The sequence below is a fragment of the Gambusia affinis genome, linkage group LG19 (assembly GCF_019740435.1).
Source record: "Gambusia affinis linkage group LG19, SWU_Gaff_1.0, whole genome shotgun sequence".
NCBI classification, from domain to species: Eukaryota; Metazoa; Chordata; class Actinopteri; order Cyprinodontiformes; family Poeciliidae; genus Gambusia; species Gambusia affinis.
Window position 1 is genome coordinate 23,546,049 of NC_057886.1, and position 21,757 is coordinate 23,567,805.

Below are 21,757 nucleotides of genomic sequence, written 5' to 3' on the forward strand. Positions count from 1 at the left end.
GACTGATGTAATTAATACAGAAAAGGATCGTGAATTTTGACAGCTTTGAAGTTTTAGATTTGCATAAAAGTTGCAAAATTTGCATAAAATTTTGAGTGTAACCAACCCTGCAGCTCCTCCAGAGATACCGCCATGGCTGCTATTCTGATTAATGCCAAGTGGACTTCTTCACTACGATAAGGAAAAATGAAAGGAGTCCTCAGACGTTGCTGCTTTGAGCTACCATTTAAACAGGTCAGGAGTTCTTGACATTAAAATGAGCCTCAGAAGCCACCAGTCATTTAAAATCAAACTTTATTGATTGCTGGGATCTCACAAAGACAATGAAATGAGAACAGAAAAGAGATCAAACACATAAATAAGAAAAGAAATGTCTAACAAGACAGGACAGTCTTAAACAGAGAGCCCCCATAACTTCACATCTCTGTGGTTTTAAAAGCATCAGATCCGTTTTCATCCAGCAGATACAGCAGAACCTCCGTCTCCAGGCAGCTTCTCTCCTGATTAGCTCAGCTTTAAATCCAGTTAGTTTTCAGCACTGTGTTCAAATATAAAGCAACAAAGCACAAACATAGAAACGTTCATATCCTGCTATTTTATCCTAACTAAGCCCCCCTGAAAGAATTACTGTGAATAACCAGGTTAAAATATGCAGCAATGCGTGAACTGTTCAGTAGTCTCTGTCTAATCCGAGGGAATGGCTTAAAGCATTGCTGACTGTAAAACAAAGCACAGCTGATTTATGAAAAAGGATTTTCACACGTGATTAACGTCGTGGTGCCTGTGGAAGGGGTGATGACGATCGAATGTCACACGGTGGGAAGTGTGAAGAAATTAAACTTATCCGATGTGTGGAAACAAAGTGCTTTTTGCTCAGACACAAACTTCCGGTTTTTGCTTTTTCTTTTCTACAAACTTTCTTCTTCTCTCCATCTTGCACACTTCCTCTACTGGTTCTTCTTCTCCTTTTGCTTGAGCAGTTTGTTGATCTCCCTCTTGGCCATGGCGGTGTACTTTGAGATGAAGCCATGCTGGTTCAGACCCGGCAGCAGCAGCAGAAAACTCACTGCAGACAAAGTACAAAACATCAACAAACTTCCTGAAGTATTTCCATCCCCGTAAACAGGAGCTGGTGCATGGAGGACCAATCCTACTGAAGTTGGTAATATATACAGATAGAAGTGGCTCGCTAAAGTAATTAATGTGCCAAATATTGCAACCATTTTATTAGTTTCTTTAATTATTTTCTATATTCTGTATTTTTTGATAAAATACTGTAAATACTTAAATTCTGAAGTGATTTTTGATGTAATCTGAACCTTGATTGTTGCAATAAAGGAGAAGATCATCGATCACATACTACTGAACAGAAGAACAAAACCCAAACTGTTCCAATGAGCATTTTAAAACATTTGCAACACTCTCATATGGCTTAAATTAATGCTGAGAACATTTCCAGTGTTGATACATTAAATATTAATTCTCCCTATCAACAGTTTGGTTTCTATCAGTTCTGCCAAGACAAGAGAAAACTAGATGAATATTTACAAAAACAAGGCAGGAAGTCCAGTTTGTCATTTATTGACCTTTCAGAACAGCAACAAAAGACCAACCCAAAACCACAAGTCGTCCTTTTTCTCCTTCAACTTTACTGAACAACTGTTGCCGTAGTAACAGCTCCACTAGTCAAAAGAGCAGAGGTAATGTTCAACCGCATTAATGCCAAAAATGGAAAAATTTTATCCACAGAACAGGAAACACGACCCCAAACAAAACCTTCTGATACACTTTCATGTTTTCTGGCTTGATGTTCATTTATGATTATTAATAAGTGGCTGCATCGACACAGCGGCGGTACACTAGCTGATTTAAACATCTGCCCTGCTGATGACCTGTCAGAGCAAAGGTCACCTTATGTTAGTACCAACTGAACCGAAACATCAAACTGAACAGCAGGAACAGCATCAGGAGAAAACTACGATCTTTCAGCATATTGTTCTTAGAAGTGTGGAGACGACAGTCGTGTCTGAACTCAAACCCAGCGTGTCTGAGCGCATGCAGCTGATGACGAGTCACAGAGTTACAGGACGGCGCGTTCATCATTTATCTAAAGGCGTTTTAATCCTGAGTCACAGCAGCAGCCTGGCAGGTAATAAAGACTCAGGATGTCACACACAGACGTCAGCAGGGCAGAGAAACCAGAAATCAGCAGTTTGATGCAGAAGCTAGTGGCCACATGGGGGCAGTCTTACCGATCAGGTAGGTGAGGAAGAGGTTGTGGACCTGCTGTCCGATCCAGGCCACTGCCAGCAGGCCGCTGATCACCGAGGCAAAGTACTGCGGAGAGAAAACAGCATCATACCGACACTGGAGAGGCACCAATACCAGATCAATAAAATAGTTATAGATCAGAGATCAATGAGCCTGATGCATCAGGGCAGATCTATTCAGTCCAATTCTACAACATCAAGCTTTATTATTTATATTATACTTAAAATTCCTAATTTCTGAACCATTTGAAAGGTTTATAGCTGTTTATTCTTACATGATTGTTAAAATAAACCTGTTAATTGTCAGTTTAAGGTACGTTGGTTGTTTAACTGGTGCTTTTCAGTGTGTTGTGCTGCTGCAGAGTTAAATAATAAATGTGTAATTCAGTACATTTATGCCTGTTTAAAGTCAGTTCAGCTGTTTTTCTGTCAACACTACACCTCAGATATCAGCATCAGAAGTGAAAGAAGCAGATCTGTGCATCTTGGACTGAAACCCTCATCAGTTCTTCCTCCATCCAATCAGGTTCTGTACAAGCAGCTCAGACTGCCAGGTCCACGTTTAACCATCAACTGGAGGCTGAATCAACCCAGTTCCTGCAGCGTGTAACCCAGTTTGAGCTCTAAGTGGAGCAGCTGAGTCCAGTCAGCTGATATTTTTATCTGAAACCCAGAAAAGGCTCGTCGTTGTGCTGCAGCAGAGCTCACAGCCGTCAGGGAGACAGATGGAGTAAAAACCAACCACTTTGGGTTTCTCCTCTTTCAGGGCGCAGAGACGCTTCCACCAGCCGACGACGCGGCGCTCGCTCCTCACCAGGTTGTTGCAGATCTCATGGAAACGCTGCTGCTGCTCCGTGGTCCTGCACACAAACCGGAGCTCAAACTACACAGCAGCAACTTCAAAAATACATTCAAATATAAAGTTTCAGAGGGATTCCATAAAAACTGCTCCTAAATCTTTATTATCCTCGTAATAAAAGGCCAAACTGGTCCCACATTCAGGTGTGAACTGTTGACCTATTCAGTTTCCTTCTCGGGTGAGAAAATCTCAGCACTCTTTATTTCTGCTGAGCCAGCGTTTCTATTTCGGTGCCGGTTGGAGATGAGCCCAGAGGAACCAGAACCGGGCCAGCGGCTCGTCTTCCCAACCCGCCGCTGAAGCTTCAGCTCCGTGTTTCACTCCTTCATCAGAGGCTTGGCTCATCAAACTGTGAAAATCACCAATTCACCAGAGCGACAGATTTACTGAGGTGGCGAATCAAAGTTCTCAGAAATTTGGAGTTGGATATAAAACAAACTAAAAAAAGAAAATCTGATGGAGAAATGCTGAGCAGACATCGTCCCTAAAGAGTGTCTGAATGAAAGGAGACTGATGGAAAGTTTGGTGCATTTTGGGGGATATATAAATCTTTTTTTTATTTTTTGGTCCAAGTCAACTTAATAAAACCCATCAAGTTGCAAATAGCTGCATTTGATCAGTACTTTCATATTTGCTCGTCACTTTTTACAATCAAAGTTACAGATTTTGTGAAGCTAATTTAGAAATATTTGCACTTATGACAGTAAATGTAACTTTTTGTTACTCATTTCTTATCGATCGCAGATTATAATGACATCAAGTCAGGCTGAGGCGGCGGCAGGAAGAGATACTGCCACCTGCAGGTGGGAGTTAGCATTTACATCCAATGTCACATTTTTTTCAAAAAATTTGCAATCAACTCAACTACACATCAGAGTGCAGGAATCTGTTTATTTTATGTGAATTTAACTTTTTTGCAAAATCATGAAAAACAATTGAGGGCTACGTCGGGCCGTATTTGGCCCCCGGCCTCGACTTTGACACGTGGTTTAGTGGAAGGAAAACGTGATAAAACGATGAGCGTTGGAGAAAGTGTGAAGTTTATTTACTGCCACACTGATGCAGTAATTCATGCAAAAGGAGCCCAGACAAATGAAAACACTAAACTGTACGTATGAGTACCATTCAGTCATCCCACCTTTAATTAGCCTTTATTCTAATTTCCTAATAAACTGGATCTTGAGTTTTTATTAACAGATTACTCAGCAATTTCATTTCTGTTGCTATAGCAACAAGTGTGATTGAGGAAGAGGATTATCAGACTCAGGGCGACAGCTGGAGGATGAAGGTCCAGCAGAATGAAACTCTATCCCGAGTCAGTCGTCTTGTTTTCAGCCGTTAATACACACCGCCAGCCAGATGGAGTCTAGTCAAAGCCCAGGGAGACTGTGGGCTGGTTTAAGGTCACAGCAATAAACACAGCAGAACTGAAACTAAAATAAACAATTCTGAACTTTTGCTTTCTTACTGATGCTTTTGAGGACTTTGTTCCAGTTTTTAACAGACTGGAACATTTAAATCGGAAAGCGAGGAACCTTGGAGAGAACAAAATGTCCTCTGGTTGGGAAGCAACACGAGCTCTTACCACTTATTGGAGCCAAACACTTTGAGAGCGACGGTGGGAACAAAGTAATCAGCCAGGCAGAGCAGCATGACGGTGCAGGACAGTCCAGTCAGCACCGACGGGTCCAGGTAGTAAATCAGCCTGCAGCGCAAACAGGAAGTTATCATCATCATCATCATCAGGCTGCTCAGTCTGAAGGACACTAATGGAGCCGATGCTGCAGCTTCCTGTTATTGAGCTGCTGCTGATGATCAAACTCAGACAGAGAATAAAACAGGAACTTCTTGTTAAATAAACTGATAAGTGACGGAAACTGACGATCAAATCCAGCCTGGAATGAACTACACTCCTTTAAACAAGAACTTTCACATTTTCTTCAGTTCAGCTAAGAAACCAGAAGCAGCGACTAAAAGAGCAAAAAATCAGTCAGCAGATCCTGCAGAGCAGCTCAAAGGAAGAAAATGCAAAAACATTTTACAACCAAAACATTTTCTCTTTGTAGCAGACGGGATGACAGATATGTTTAGATGCCTGCTCTGCTTACACACCAAGGTGGATCTGTAACTGTGCAGTCAGTGAAAATGATGTCAACAGAAACAAAAACCTAAACAAGCAGACACCATGCAGACAGGATGTGTTCACATTTATACAGGTTTACACATCTCCAAGTATAAAACTGAGAAATTAAAGACCATTCAGTCACGTAAAATTCATATTCAGATAGTTTAAGACTTGTTAACGTTGTCTGGGTAACGCTGCGATGTGAGGCGGACTCACAGGAAAACCATGGTGGTCGCAGCAACCAGAGCTCCAGGGAACCAGGGCTTCTCCCAGCGCAGAACCCGATCTCCGGCTAGGATCACCTCCCTCCACCCCTGGAGCTGCTCCTCCAGCTGGGCCGTTTCCTGAGCCTGCGCGCGCGCGCACACACACACACACACACACACACACGATGAGCTTTGGCAACATGCAATTCGGGTTAAACTCCAATTCAAACATTTATTCCATTAATCTAAATTTAATACCTCAGGATTTTTTCCCAGAAATTAGGGCTGTATAATTATATCGATTCTACAATATTTATCAGTTTTTTCAACTCTCAGATGGCATCGATTTTTCATCTGCAAGTATCAATACGTTAAACCGTAGGGTTTGTGACAGCGCAGCAGCAAGACTCCGCCTCCCCCAGTCTCACTTTCATCTTGTGCTCAAAGCGCACATTATAAACCAGGGGTTTTCTAGGCCCTAGAGAATGAACACGCTGCAGGCAGTGGCCCTCTGTTTTTAGCTAGAAAACGAAGAGGGGATACCTGCAGCCGCAGTGAGGACTGTCATGATGACGATGGCAGATCGATCATTCTTATTAGCAACTGACAAAGAGCATCAGAGGCTGAGAGAACGATGAGATCCTGGCAGTCTGAGAGATCAGAGATCCAAGCCGGGGAATGGCGGCGCTGCAGCAAGGAGTCGATCACTATGGGGTGAGGCAGAGCCACTTCCCCAGCAGCTAGTAGTAAACAGCTTACAGCCACGGCTAACTGCAGGAGCCAAGGTAGAAAAGCCTTTTCCCTAGAGTCCAAAAGACTTTTTTTACTTCAGAATGCAGCCACAGTATGTCCAAAAGAAAACCATAAGTGCAATCATTTGCATATTGAGAGTCTACAGAGGCTGATGATCTCCCTGCTCAGCTCCTGGATCACTGTGGAAACTTAAGAGTTTTATGTCAAATCCACATGAATCAAATGACAGAAACTAATTTTCTCACTGCATCTTTGATTCAGTTTGTCCAGCTGTAGACCGTTACTCTGTCCAATCAGAGTCAGGTATTGTGTAGTTGGTGAGTTAATCAGTTTTCAGTTAATTAAACCCAAGTCTATGGAACACAAAATGTCACTAAAATCACTCTGTCCTTCTAAAATATTTCAGAAAATCCTAAAAGTGCATCAAATCATATCGTTTCCCAAATATCATGATACATCTCTTATTGTGATCAGAATATCGTATCTTGAGATTATTGTTTCGCTATACCTCTAGCAGAAATATGGGCCGGAAGCACATTTCTGCTTAATCCTGCTGCTTGTGAACGTTCTTCCTTCCACTCAGCTTTCTAGCTCTTTTTATTTCTGATAAATAGGAGCCCCACCCCTTTTTATTGGTTTGATGTAATGGTTACATTTTCTTTTCTATGAAACAAAGCAACTAAATGTAGGAAATGCATCTCTGCATTAAATGACAGGGACGTCCCATCACTGCATGTTTCAGGCATTTCCTTGAATCAGCACACCTGATTTCACCTGATCAACCGGCTGCTGCTGCGTTTTCTTCGTCTGAATCAGGTGTGTTACAGGAGCGAGCGCTCTTCATTATCACGCAGGGCGACATTCCTGGGACCAATGTTGGGAAACGCTGCTCTACAAAATGATTTTCACCTTGTGAATTACTAAATAACATCAGTCTTTAAATGGTTTTATTCAACCAAACCTTCCTTCAGTTCCTAACAGACTCCAGACCGATTTAAATGATCCTCTGCAAGCTGCATTCAGGGAGGGAAAAAAACCTAAAAAAAAAAAATCATCCGACAAATTTCAATCCGATTTTCTTCAGAAAGCCATGCTCAGAGTTACAATAGTAAGCTCAGTTTAGCTTACAAACACATTTCTACTTGCATGCCTTAGTTTTATTCAGCTCAATAATACATGACTCCATCAGTTTTAGGCAGCATTGCTCATCAACCTCATTTGCTTCTGACACCTTAAACCTCACTCTGGCCACATGGTTAGGCCAGATTGCAAAGATGTTGGAGTAGGGGATAGGATCCTTCTCTATTGAAAGTAATTAAAGAGAGATTGAATTTTCTCCTTCTCTCTCTGCATCCATGAATCCTCCTTTTCAGCTCCTCCTGGATTGGGGTCATGGGTCAGGGATTACATAGACCTCTCAGGAAAATGTGCAGGTTCATCTGGTACGTATCGGAACCAAAGTTTTGGGAAGGCTGTTATTACAGTTTCCAGAACTTTGTTCAGTTCTACCTTGGCCTTGCTCATAATAAAACAAAAATAAAAGACCAATTGTCCCATTAATGACACGCTAATGGCATTCATCTTGAAACAAAGAAGTAATTAGATGAAAAATAATTTTCTTAAATTAAGCTGCACAAATATTATAAAAAAACAGCCTACTAAAAATCCAAGTATAACATTTAAAAACAGTTTAACGTGGATTTTGTCATTTAAATAAAAATGGTGTACGGCTAAACCGATGAGTACAAAATGGGGTTTAGAGCCGTTTTTAAGTTGGTGTTCCTGGATGTGAGGGCCTTCACAAATTTAAGCAATTATATATGAAAAAAAAATAATAACGTTCATAAGACGTGGCAGAAATGAAACCGGGAAAATTATGTCAGAACAAACTAAACCAATCTGATTTGAACCGATCAAACCGTGACAAAGGTCGTGAAACTGAGTCTGTAACGTTTCCGAGAAGATGAACGCGCTGAACACAAACCCTCCGAGCTTCCTCGCACTAGCTGCAGCCAAAACCCGCGGCAGAGCTGCGGTGGGTAGCTTAAAGATAATGATTTGAGTTAAATGTTTATTTAAGTGTCTCTAAAAAAATTGTGTCATAATTCAAACCAGTTGCAGAAAGTCACCACCAGCCTCCGCAGCGGGAGAACAGAGATTAGCAGTAGCTTTGGCTAACTATGCTAACACTCCCAGATCAGTCAGAGCCGATCTTTTAAAAAAAAAAGGCCCATCATACTTACTAAGAGATTTGCGCTTTTGTTGTCGCTTTCAGCCATTTTCACTGAAGGGTTCGGTTCGGTTCTGTGAGCTTAACCTAATCAGGCTCTTTTCCAGAGAAACGACCCACAGGACGACAGATTACAACAACCTCCACCTGCTGCTGCAGCGTCTCTAACGGTCGACGACTGACGCAGGGAATTTTTATCTGACTGCGTCACACCCTCCTCTTGGTGCATTCTGGGATATGAAGTTTTATTGGTCTAAATACAAAAAATCCAGGAAATAAGCTGAACCTTGGTTCTTACGCATGTAAAACATGTTTTAAACTACATTTTAATTGTGCCGCTTATGGGGGCAGTAGTTTGGCGAAGCCCTGTTATGTTAGTTCTGAATAATTTTTGTCATAGTTTCTGATTGATGTGTTGCATGTTTGGACAATTACTTTATTATTAATTATTACTTTCTCACTCTTAGACAGTTGTTATGACATATAATCATGTTGTTTACAACTTCGAGCAGCTTATTAGGATCTCATAAACTCAAGTAGTACATGAATTATGCCCCAAATCCCAGAGTTGAAAAGGAGGCTTTCTGGATGTAGAGTAGGGCTAAAGAGCAGAGAGGAGAAAGTTGAAACCATCTCTTCCTTCCATCTGTCTTTCTAACCATATGGTGTGAGAGAGATTTAAAGAGGACAGGTAAAAGCAAATAAAATGGATTGGTGATGGTTGCCAACAAATTATGGTGAAATCCAGAATATGCTACTGTGGAATATCACCCCTGCTGCCCAGATATCAAGCTGTTAGCATGTCATGACAGTTATGAAGCTGTCATGTAGCAACAGTATTCAGTCAGAGGCCTCTTTAGATTAGTTGCAAGACTGACAGCTTTTGAAAATCCTTACTATCTTGTGCCCACAGCATCACCATCCACAACAACTCTTTGATGATACTTGGATGATGAGAGTCATGACAAAATGTATTTTCCCTGGTATAAATAAATTCTGTTTTGAAATGAGTAATAATAATGTAATAATATTAAGATTAAACAAGTTCTTTGTTATACATAGTATAGGTGATATTGACTCTTAAGATTGTATATATAATCTCATATTTCCTGGTAGAAAAAAAAACCAACTGCTTAAACAACTAAACCTCTTGTACAGCTCATTCATCAGGCTTGTTGATCAAGTTGAATATAGAGAACATTTGTTACATCAATCATTATATTTTAAATTACAAACTAGAGAAGAGCTCTCATTTCCTCCAGCACCAGAACGCCGCAGTTTAAACGTGCGAATTTACGTGTGACGTAGATGGATTTCATCCTGTAGTTGCAAAGCGAAGCTGTTAGCTGAAGCTAGCAGCATTTCTTTTATTTTGCCATACTTTTACTCAAACGATTGTCGTGAATAATAGTGTTGCTGAGTGGTTCTACGGGAAGTTATCGAACACCAGACTCTTTAACGAGCCATTTTGCTTACGTTTCTCCTGGAGAAAGACTGCTGGTACGTAATGATTACGTTAGCTAGCTTAGCTGGTAATAAGAAGGCCTCTTTCTTAACAGAGCTAAATATATACTAAATGTAATAGTTAAGTAACTGTAAAGACAATCCTTCGTTAAGGAGGGTATATATGATAAGTTAAATGTCGATTTTATTTGGATTCACATGATATTTATTAACGTTCATGAAAACTAGCTTCGACAGGCCTGATTTGACGCACGTGCCAAAGCGCGACAAATATAACCGTTTTTTTCTGACCAAAAATATAAATTTATGGTGACAGTGTTCGTTTTAAAAAAGCCCAGAAAGATTGAAATATCCTCAGCCTTCTATCTGGAGGCCCAGACCGCACAAAGAAGCTGTCAACAAAATGTCTCCCGGAATTATTGTGTTCTGGATTGGTGGAGGTGTTGTTCCTTTATGAGGAGCAGAAACCTTCAAACTGCAGTTTATGAAGGACAATTATACTGTTGAAAGGAATAGTGGTCTGCTTTAAGGACAATATTGTTAATCATTCGTAAAATATCAGATTTCTTTTAACAATTTTGTTTGCTGGGAAAACAAAATGTAGCCCTAAAAGAAATTTGGTAGAACTTTTGAATCTAATGGGATCAATACATGTGATGTGAGATGATTGTTACTGTAATAGAAATATAGTGTAAGATTAGAAAAAGAAAACACAAACTGTGATGACTGAGTGTGATAATAATGGATTTGTTAGCAACATTTTCAAATGATGCTAACAAAGTAAATGATTTTATCTGAAAGAACAAAAAATAAGTATAATTTAAAAAATATATATACTTGGATTATGTACAGTCTGGACCAGAATTTAATTTTAAGACACTTTTATTGTATCAAGAAATTTGTTTCTGATTAAAAACAAAACATGCATCTCCCAAAAGATATTAAGGCTATTCAAAATGGATGCTATTTCTGTAGGAAAAGCTGTTTTAATTGTCATTTTAAAAATTGTGGCTTTTTAATAATTGATGAAAAAGCATTTATTTTTATTACAACAATCAGAGGCTTTTTAGTAATTTCTTAAATGCATTTTGTATTTTTCCACTTGTATTTTTGATGACAGTTCATTTACAACAGCTCATAAATCTCTGATTCTGGAAAACTTCACCCTAATCTTTACTTCCTGGATCAGAAACAAATCAGGACTCTGGCCGGACCGCAATAAGACGTTAATATCTTTTCTAGTGTCATTAAAGATGTTGGTAAGAGTAAAATATCACCTTTTAATTGAGTGAAGATTAAAACATAAACTGCTGAATCAAACCAGTGATCCAAAAAAATGACTTATTTTAAAAACCATCCGTGACTCATTCATCAGATAAACCTTGGTGAAAGTTCTGCCTTTTTGTTTTTGGTTGGATTAAATGTCGTTTTACTTGTAGCGTTCATTTCATTTAGCCTATCAGTGTCAAGTGTTATTTCACTAGAGAAGAGTGTGAGTACATTTAAAAATAAATAATTTCTGTTTGAATGCTTACACCGTCATCAGTTCAACCACAACATTTGATCCATCCAGAGCCATGTACAATGGTATTGGCCTGACGACTCCTCGGGGCAGTGGCACCAATGGCTACGTGCAGCGCAACCTGTCCAGCCTGCGGGTCAAGAGGCCCCGAGACGAGCGCGGAGGCGAGCGCGATGAGAAGGACCGCGAGCGGCTGGAGAGTCAGCTCAACCGGCAGCCCAACGCCGACATCCTGGAGCACCAGCGCAAGAGGCAGCTGGAGGTCAAATGCGCCGAGCTGCAGGACATGATGGAGGAGCAGGGGTGAGGAAAGAAGCTTTCACTGATGAATTTTAGCAATATTTCCTGCTTTTTTATTTATTGCTCTATTTTGATCTTTAAAAAAGCTAGTCTTTTTAGATCTGTGATTTGAAATGTAGAAAAGTGAATTCTTGTTCTGTATACTGAAGCTCTGACTTCTGTTTCTTCTCTTCCTCAGGTATTCGGCCGAGGAGATCGAGGAGAAAGTGAACAGTTTCCGCATGATGCTGCAGGAGAAGGAGGAGCCGCCTACCGCTGCCGCTCAGAAACCAACGTGAGCACGAAACTAAAACATGCTTCACGCACAGGCTGTGTTTATGTTGGAAACCATCTCTGTAGGGAGCTGAAGGAAAATAACAAGAAAAACCTCCAAGTCCAGCTAAAGTCTCCCTATAACGATGTTTTCTGCTCAGATGAACCTGTTATTAAGCCAAAATATGTTTGGCATAATAACAGTAATATATTCTTCCAAAAGAATAATGGACTCATAGTCTTTTGTTAGATGGAACCAGAATGTTTTCTAATATATTAAGAAGAAACTGGGACATTTTGGCCATATCAGCAATATCAAATGAGAGATTTTGCTGCACAGATGCAAGATCTAATTTGTTCTTTTAGTAGCTGATTTTTTGTCCTTTCAGTGTGACAGAAACACACGCCTTGGCTGCAGCCAACCAGCAGAAGAACGACCGTCTTCGTGCCGCTTTCGGCATCTCCAGCGACTACGTGGACGGGTCGTCCTTCCACGCCGACCGCAAGGAAAAGGAGAAAGAGAAGCGGGAGCAGGAACGTCTGGAGCGGGAGAAACTGCAGCAGCAGCAGAAGTACATGTGAGAAGGAACACTCACAATGTTGCAGAACTTCTGTTACTAATGTCCACAAACTTTAATATTACGCTAATGTTGGAAAAACTCAATTAAAATCATATGAATTAGTTTGTTCATGTGTTACATCAGTAAAAAACATGCCATACCATCATCCTCCAACTACTTGTTGATCATGATGCAAAAAAATCCATTGCAGTTTTGCAATATAAACTTAATTTTGAAACTGCCAAGCAAAAACACCTCGACCAGCGCAAAAACATTTTTATGAAAAAACAAGACTTTTTTCTAAATGGCCATGTTTCTATTAAGCAAATTTATTGTTAAAATGTGGAAACGTAGCCAGTGTGAATTTATGTCCCTGCTGACGGAGTCACCATTTATAATGTCTCTCTGTTTGACAGCTTGGTGGAAGATTCAGATGACTCAGATTCTCCTCCTAAGAAGCGCAGCCGGAAGAAGAAAAAGAAAAACAAGAACAGAGAAAGGTGAGGAAATGATGCTGATTTATTAAGAAGGGAGGACAGAATTATGAGGATCCATCTGAGATTTTTATGGTTTGACTTTGAAGCAGCTCAGAGAATTCGTCCTCATCTCCTCGCAAAGAGAAGAAGAAATCCAAAAAGAAGAAAAAGAAGCGGTACGACTCCATGTTCCTCCATTAAACAAAACATTTCTCCTGCTGTTCTTACATTCATGTTAATGCTCCATGTGATTCTGTTTCAGGGAGGCATCAGAGGACGAAGACGACAGGTAGCTAATGCTCAACTCCTTTTAAACGTCTTCTGAGTTCATCTGTGAACTAATTTCTAATATTCCACCCTTTGTGTTTAGTTCCTCAGATGAAAAGCAGAAAGTGTCAAAGAAGAAAAGAAGGAGTGGAAGTTCTAGTCCTCCGAAAGCGAAGTCGGGTCGGCGCAGAAGCGTCTCCTCGAGTTCTGATCACAGGTCTGAACCGAACGCTCTTCATCGCTGCTATCATCATATTCAACTCAGAAAGACTTTATTAAGCCGTCTGTGGTTGTAGTTCAGGAATTGTTTGGGCTTCTCGGATGGTAATCAGCAGCTCCCAGTTATGAAAATAATAGCTTTTTGCCATGGTTACAAATCGGAGGTATGAAGAAAAAGATCTTTCCAGCTGCTCAACATCCAGAACCATAAATATGATCAAAACTCTTATCAGAAATCCTTTGGTTGACACACATCTTTAATTCTGCCTGGAGATTTAAAGATTTAAGTTTTTTTTTAATTTATTTATTAAGTGTTTAAACAAGATTTAATTTACCTCATCGGGGAATAAAGCATTCAGAAAGTGTGGACAGTAACAGATGATATCACAGTTAATTAGAAATGTATTGAAAAGTTGATTTATTTCACTAACTTTGTTCAGGTGTATTAAACTTGGTAATACATTTCTACTGTTAGTTTTTATACTGGCTGTTAAATTACTCAGAAAATTCCAACATTTAATAAGACAAAAACTGATTTACCTCAAAGCTAGTAATCATTTAGCAGACATAAGGGCTTAAATATATCAGTGTTTAATAAAGCTATAAGTCAGTTTTTTGGATAATTAAATTTGATGGAATAAATTAGCACTTTGTAAACATTTCAATAATTTTTCAAGGTTGTGAAGGAGCCTGACTACATTTAAATAAAAAATAACTTACTTTTATCCAGTTCTGTAAACTTCCAGAATCACAGGCAGTAGCTGATGTCTTATTTTGTTTCTGTTGTTCACAGCAGCAGATCTCCACCTCCATCCAGATCGCATCCAAAGGACCAAACCACAAAAAACACAGAAGGCAGAAAGGGGCGTTCGCCAGACAGGAGGCGCCGTGGTTCTGAGGAGCGCAGCCCCCGGCGTCGAGCGGGCGACGGGGTGAGAGTTCACAGATTCATTAACAGCTCCAGGTTTCCATTATGCTACCCGAACCTTCATCCCCCAGAAATACCTCCATCTCCGCTCAGCGTTTCTGTTTTACTAGATTTTGTCCTCGATCCTGAGGTGAGGTGACTAAAGGAAATGAGGTTTAGAGTAACATTCAGAGTAGAAATGTTTTGTACCTTTTCCCCCGAAAACTCCATCCTTAAGATTCAAAGTAATATGAAAGGGTCGTTTCCTGCCTGGGTAATCAGCTCTTGTCTTTTTACATTCAGCATGGATGGATTTAGGGTGTTTTCACACCTGATTGTCCAGTAGACTCGGTTTGATTCTGGACCAAAATTGCAACATTGCTATATTTTCAGTTGGTGCAGTTCTCTTTCACACTGCACTGAGTCAAACGAACCTCAGTGTGAAAACTCTCTGAGCAACCTGTTCCCCTCCTCGCCTGTAGGGGCACCGCACCAAGAACTATTGAAGAAAATGACACCAAAACCTCTGAGGACAACTTCCAACTTCACAAAATGGAAGCAAAAATGGAGGGGTCAGATTTTAGTGGTTGGAGGATTTCTCTTTTGTCTGGCTAAACTCACAACTCACTTCTCCCCCTAGCACCAGGCCAATGTGTTTATTTTGGTTGTATTTACCCAGAATGCCCTGTGCTGTAGTGCACTTCCTGCTTTTGGAGCAATCTCCGGTCTGCTTTGCATTCACATTCAAACCGAACCAGAGTTCACTTCAACCAAAAACAGACCAAGTTTTGGAGGACTAGAGTTAGCTTAGCATTCGCACCTTACCAACCGAACCGGACTTCCTAAGCCAACTAGAGTTTGATTATTGAGGACCAAGCAGGGCTGGAGTGAATCCATCCTTATTGAAAACTGTACTGTTGTGATTTAGAGAGAAAATGTCTAGAGGACGATTTCAAACATGTTTTCCTTTGTCATACAGAGGAGACTCAATCCTGAGAGGGAGAAAGAGCAACGCCGGGAGACGGAGAAGACCAAAAGGAGACATGACTCCTCGTCCCCCTCTCCTTCTCCAGAGAAAGACAGAAACATTGATCAGGGGAGAGCAAGAAAATCTAGAAGCAAACAAAGGGAGCGAGAAAAAGGTCAGACCAGGAGCAAAGACATGGACTCAAGACAGCACTCCAGGAATCTGGAGACAGAGAAGAGGAGGCGCTCCAGGAGCGTAGAGGTGGAGAAGAGGAGGCGCTCCAGGAGCGTAGAGGTGGAGAAGAGGAGGCGCTCCAGGAGCGTAGAGGTGGAGAAGAGGAGGCGCTCCAGGAGCGTAGAGGTGGACAAAAGAGAACAATCTAGAAACAATGAGAAGGGGAGGCGGTCAAAGAGTCGAGAAATCAGAAACACAGAGAAGGAGAACGTACCTCAGAAGATCAGACGGGAGCCCTCCTCTTCGTCTTCCTGTTCTTCTTCTCCTCCTCCTCCTCAGCCGGAAACAAGGGGGGAAAGAAGCAGGGTCCCTGAGCGGGAAAAAGACGGGAACAAACACAGAACAATGAGACATGACTCTTCGTCTCCGTCTCCCCCTCCTGAAAAGGAACAGGCACGAAGAGGAAGGAGTGGAGATAAAGAACGTACAAGTGAGAAGGACATTCAGTCAAAGACACGGGGACGAAATGAAAGAGACACCAAGAAAGGTGAAGCTCAGCGGCAGGATAGAGAGAGACAACCGTCTCCTCGCCAACAGAGAGGAGACAAGATGACAGGCGGCCGGGATTTCCCATCGCCAACTTTGTCCCCATCCTGCACCAATGGAAGCCAGATTGAGAGGAGACAAGAAACGCACAAAGAACGATCGACGGACAGGCATTTGAATAAGCAAAAGGAAGAAAGTGGTGAGAAACGTAGGAAAGATGGCGGGCCGTCTGCAGACGGTAGAGGGGATGGGTCCAGACCTCCGGAGAAGCAGAGGAGCCCGGTGAGAGAGAAAAGACAGGAGGAGAAACTGAAACAAACAGAAAGCAGCAGCAGCAGCAGCAGTGATAGTGATAGTGACAGCTCCTCATCTTCCTCTTCATCCTCATCCTCCTCCTCTTCATCTTCCTCTGAGGACGAGGATAATGGCGATAAAACTGCATCACCAGAACAAGAGAGAAGTATTCATAGGAAAAGTGCGCCGTCAGCCATCGGAGCTGCTGTTGAAAGGTTTCTGGCCAATGGGAGGAAAGAAAGCGCCGCTGGTTCTGAAGGTGACGGACCCAGATGTCCCCACCGGGAACCTGGACCGGACAAACCCGAGCGTGAAAGACCACCGCTCAGAGATCCCGCCCCGGATCGCCCGTCTCAAGCTAAAGGACAAGATCGGTACAGTCCCACGCAGGCGGAAAGCCGGAGTCCGTCTCCCTCTCCACCCAGGAGACCCGAAAACAACCAAGGCAGGAGGTTCTCTCCGCCTGAGGCCAGAGCTGGGGACAGGGCGAAGGACAAGGACGCCTCCAAGAGAATCACAAGGGCCAGCCCCAATGCCAGGAGTCCACGCTCTCCAGCCCAGAGGACCGCTACCATCCCACCAGCCGCCCGCACTCCTCCAAGGCAGTATCAAGAACCCCTGTCCCGGTCCAGAAGAACGTCACCGCCTCCATTCCTATCGGACCGTGACAGGGGCAAGGGACGAGAATGGGACAGGGGGAAGGGACGAGAATGGGACAGAATAGTCAGAAGGAGCCGGTCCAGAAGTCCTAGGCCAAGAAGTCCAAGAAGACGCAGCGGGTCTAGGCCCAGAAGTCCAAGAAGACGCAGCGGATCTAGGCCCAGAAGTCCAAGAAGACGCAGCGGATCTAGGCCCAGAAGTCCAAGAAGACGCAGCGGGTCTAGGCCCAGAAGTCCGAGAAGACGCAGCGGGTCTAGGCCCAGAAGTCCGAGAAGACGCAGCAGGTCTAGGCCCAGAAGTCCAAGAAGACGCAGCGGGTCTAGGCCCAGAAGTCCGAGACGACACTATGGCTCTAGGCCTAGAAGTCCCAGAAGGCGCAGTGGTTCTAGACCCAGAAGTCCGAGGCGGCGCAGTGGGTCCAGGTTGAGAAATCTGAGACGTCGTAGTGGTTCTAGGCAAAGGAGCCCAAGAAGACGAAGTGGTTCTAGGCCCAGGAGCCCAAGACGGCGCAGTGGGTCCAGGCCTATATCTAGGCCTAAAAGTCCCAGGAGACGCACTAGATCTAGGTCCAGAAGTCCAAGGAAACGCAGCAGATCCACGTCAAGGATCCTCAGACGGCCAAGTCCCCCTAGCAGGTAATGAAAGTAAAGTTATGAACATGCCATCAATAATACAAGCTGAAAAGAAAACGTTCATACAATATTTATCTGTTCTAAGCATCTGATCAGTGATTGGATGGGTTGTAGAGCTGTGCATCATCTGCGTAGTTATAGTAACTATGCTTATTTCTTGTTATAACCTGAGCCAATGGGAGCCACAAAAGGGTAGAGTGCCTTCTCCGGGTCAGGGGGGGTGTCCTGCCCCAAATGGAGGAGTTCAAGTATCTCGGGATCTTGTTCACGAATGAGGGAAGAAGGGAGCGGGAGATCGACAGGCGGATTGGCACAGCATCTGCCGCCAAGAGGGCGCTGTACCGGTCCGTCGTGGTGAAGAGAGAGCTGAGCCAAAAAGCGAAGCTCTCGATTTACCGGTCGATCTACGTTCCCACCCTCATCTATGGTCATGAGCTTTGGGTCATGACTGAAAAAACGAGATCACGGATACAAGCGGCCGAAATGGGTTTTCTCCATAGGGTGTCTGGGCTCTCCCTTAGAGAGAGAAGCTCAGTCATCCGGGAGGGACTCAGAGTAGAGCCGCTGCTCCTTCACATCGAGAGGAACCAGTTGAGGAGCATCTGGTCAGGATGCCTCCTGGACGCCTCCCTGGTGAGGTGTTCCGGGCACGTCCCACCGGCAGGAGGCCCCGGGGAAGACCCAGAACACGCTGGAGGGACGATGTCTCTCTGCTGGCCTGGGAACGCCTTGGGATTCCTCCGGAGGAGCTGGTGGAAGTGGCTGGGGAGAGGGAAGTCTGGGCCTCCCTTCTGAAGCTGCTGACCCCGCGACCCGACCCCGGATAAGTGGAAGAAGATGGATGGATGGATGGATGGATGTGGATGGATGGATGTATGGATGCTTATTTCTTGTTATAACCTGAGCCAATGGGAGCATATAGATTTAAATAGGGGGGTTCCAGGATGGAACCTTGATGTACCCCACATGTGAAAAGTTTCTGGCTTAATGCTCTGCTTAAAAGTGAACGTCTTACCTGCGGTCTTCACTTTGATGAAGCAGATTATAACCTGGTTATTAAGCCACTGTAAGGTTTCCATTAATACACATATAAGGCTATTTGTGTTTACCAAAAGGTAGAGAGTGGTTCACATCCAAATTTAAGGAAAACAACACTTCTCATCTGTAATATTTCTGAATAAACACTCAGAGGAAAATAATGTGACTAACCTTCAGAAAGCAACAATTTTACTACATGAAGTCAGATGTTTTTTTCAAGTGTTCCACCTGCAGCATTTCAGTGTATTTAGCTCAAATGCCAACAGTGACACCTACTGGCGTACGCTTGTCATGACAGCAACCTTCACCTGTCGCAATTATTAAACTGGATGTGAAAAATGAAACCAGTTGGTGTAAAACAGATATTTAATGTAAAACATCAACAATTAATTTTCCTTTGGGATCAATAAAGTATTTTTGAATTGAATTGTTACAACATAAACATTTTCAAAATTGCTAAATCACTAAAAGAAACATTAGCTGATTAGCAGAAGAAAACCCAGAACTGTTCCAAAGTCTAAAACATGTTAATTTATGGATTATTTACATTCAAATTAAATTAAATTAATGGATTAAATTACCTCCTTAGAGAATATATCCACATATTAACATTCAGACAACTTAATTTGAGCGCTGCACTGATGAAGGTAATAAAAATGTTTAACATTTTGTGGCTCTTTCCTTCCTGCGTAGGAGGAGTCAGTGATGTCATTTTGACTGACATGGAGGAAATCAGCCTGTTTGTCCGTCACACAGTTTAGAAATGAACAGCTTAGTTTTTTATCAACGCCCTGAAATGTTGAAACGTTGCTGTTTCTGCCCTCCAGGTTCCGCCGCTCTCCGTCTCCCCAGCTGCGGCGGCGGGCCAGTCGCTCGCCCTCCACAGAAAGGCAGAGGGAGCGAGAGAGGGGCCGGCAGCCAGAGAGACCGCCTGCAAAGGTCGCCTCCCCGCCCCAAAGGTCATCCTCTTCCTCCTCCTCCTCCAGTTCCAGCTCCTCCTCTTCCTCGTCTCCTTCTCCGCCGCCGGACAAGAAAGAGGTGAAGCCTCCGGTGGAGAGAGAGAGGCCGCTTCCAGACGACAGGAAGCCAGTGGGTCGCTCTTCGTCGGCTCAGGCTCCTCCCAGGGACTCCCCCCGAGCCGCGGCGGCGCCAGGCCGGAAAAGCTCACCGTCTGACCCGTGCCGGCCTCATGACGCCATCAGCAGGTCGCCGGCCGTCAGCCAATCAGAAGGCAGGCAGCCAACGACGGGTCCCGGAGGGAAGCAGTCGCCGCTGGCGACCAGGAAGGACGCTGCTGTGAACGGGAAGGAGAAGGCCAGCAGGAGCAGCAGCTCCAGCTCCTCTTCGTCCTCCTCGTCTTCATCGTCGTCGTCCTCCTCGTCATCCTCGTCTTCGTCTTCAGACAGCTCTGACTCGGAGGCGGAGCAGGGCAAAGGGTGAGCAGGAGCAGCTGAGGAACCGACGGGTGTTTTGGATCCGCTGGTTTCCTCATCAAACTGTTTCCTTCTCAACAGGAAGCCCGAGAAAGGACGAAGCTCTCAGTCCTCCTCTTCCTCATCCAGCGATGAAGGGGAAGCCAAGAAAAACAGGTAACGCTCGTCTGGAGGAGAAGAAATGGAGTGATGTGATTTAACTAGACCAGAAGCTGGAATAAAATCAGTTTATGTTTATTCAGTTATGATGGACTAAAGTCTGAGACTGAGAGAATGCATCCTCTCCTTCCTTTGTCTATTTCCTTCTTTCTTTACCTCTTCCCTTCCCTCCTTTCCTTCATTCCTTCCTTTGTGTCGTCAGGGACACACAAAGGAAGGAATGTTCGTTTTGTCTTTCCTTCCTTCCTATTTTTCCTTTCAGGCAGAAGAATTTCCTTCCTTATTTCCTTCCTTCCTTATTTCCTTCCTTCCTTTCTCTGCCTCCTCTGTTTCCTGTGTATGTTTAGGTGTAATGTGTGAGTTTAATGCAGCTGTTGTTGTTTCCCCCTCAGCCCTGCGCAGCCTCACCGCGTCCCGGCCGACTCTCTCAGAGATTCCCGTTCTCTCAGTTATTCTCCTCCCAGACACATCCGAGCCGCTCGCTCCTCTCCCGCTCCCAGGTCAGCAGAAACTTCCTGATTTCCAATCCTAGTTCAGTTCTAAATAAATTAAATCTGTATTCTGTTGTGTTGTTCGGCCTCAGTGAGCCTTTCATCAAAGCGTTTCTGTTTTCCCTGCAGGAGCGCAGGCCGTCTGTCGCCCAGATCCTCGTCCAGCAGCAGGCGGAGAAAATGAGTGATCATCAGAAACCTTCCTCCTCCTTCTCCTCCTCTTCCTCCTGCCAGCCTGGACTCCAGCACTCGTTCTGGTGAACTGCTCCTGCAGTGATCTGTTTTTGGTTTAAAGTGGAGCGTCGCAGGCTGCAGCCACCTCAACCTAACTGTACCTGTGCTGAATGTCGTCCTTCCTGTAGATATGAGCTGTCTGTATTTTGGTTATTATTATGTAACAGGTAAACGATTCCATGCGATGTGAGCAGAAACTGAAACTAGGGTAATGTCTTTTGTTGAAAATGATTCATCGTATTAATAAAAAGTAATTGTAAATTTTATTTGGGTGGAAATTTTCTTGGTTTTTATGCATTTTTACTAGTTTAATAATTGAACTCTCAGTGCAGATTATCAGCTTTTATCTCAAATTCCAGCTCAGTATTATAAGGAGAACTTAAAAAAATAAATTTAACTTATTTATATGACTTGGCCTGTCATGCTAAACTTTGATGGATGATAAATTGTCCCAGAGGTTGTTGCCATGAAAAATATTATTTTGAGACCATTTCAACTAATAGTAATGCAAGAAAACATTCTCAAAAATCAATAAAATTAACATTTATCACTGGAACTGGGAGACATCTTAAATATCCACAATAAATCAAACAGCAAATAAAATGAATTATAAACAAAATTGGCCTTCAAAAAAGGGTCTAGTTGAGACCGAAACATTAGACTAAAGACTTTTGTCATCCAGTTTTTGATAGAAAGAGAAAAATGATAAATTAGGCAAA

At 43.1% G+C, this 21,757-nt stretch overlaps 2 protein-coding genes across 17 annotated transcripts; one reads left to right on the plus strand and one right to left on the minus strand.

Annotated features, from left to right (window-relative positions):
- Window positions 1-277: 277 nt before the first annotated feature.
- On the minus strand, window positions 278-8,664 carry arl6ip1 (ADP-ribosylation factor-like 6 interacting protein 1). Its single transcript, XM_044100096.1, has 6 exons — window positions 8,457-8,664; window positions 5,471-5,604; window positions 4,715-4,834; window positions 3,013-3,130; window positions 2,253-2,337; window positions 278-1,066 (listed from the first exon to the last, which is right to left on the minus strand). Exons 1-6 carry the CDS (start codon window positions 8,490-8,492, stop codon window positions 948-950), a joined length of 612 nt encoding a protein of 203 aa, XP_043956031.1. The 5' UTR covers window positions 8,493-8,664; the 3' UTR covers window positions 278-947.
- A 1,029-nt stretch (window positions 8,665-9,693) lies between these two features.
- On the plus strand, window positions 9,694-21,304 carry srrm2 (serine/arginine repetitive matrix 2). Of its 16 annotated transcripts, none has more exons than XM_044100106.1 (15): window positions 9,724-9,943; window positions 11,481-11,732; window positions 11,908-12,003; window positions 12,371-12,559; window positions 12,958-13,041; window positions 13,125-13,193; window positions 13,280-13,306; window positions 13,388-13,501; window positions 14,297-14,435; window positions 15,390-17,176; window positions 17,210-17,686; window positions 19,549-20,157; window positions 20,236-20,310; window positions 20,706-20,813; window positions 20,934-21,304. In XM_044100106.1, exons 2-15 carry the CDS (start codon window positions 11,485-11,487, stop codon window positions 20,986-20,988), a joined length of 4,077 nt encoding a protein of 1,358 aa, XP_043956041.1. In that variant the 5' UTR covers window positions 9,724-9,943; window positions 11,481-11,484; the 3' UTR covers window positions 20,989-21,304. The 16 variants fall into 16 exon arrangements, with proteins under 16 accessions (XP_043956033.1, XP_043956039.1, XP_043956041.1 ...); XM_044100107.1 differs by having other exon boundaries at window positions 15,390-17,143; window positions 17,177-17,686; XM_044100108.1 differs by having other exon boundaries at window positions 15,390-15,704; window positions 15,738-17,686.
- Window positions 21,305-21,757: the final 453 nt, after the last annotated feature.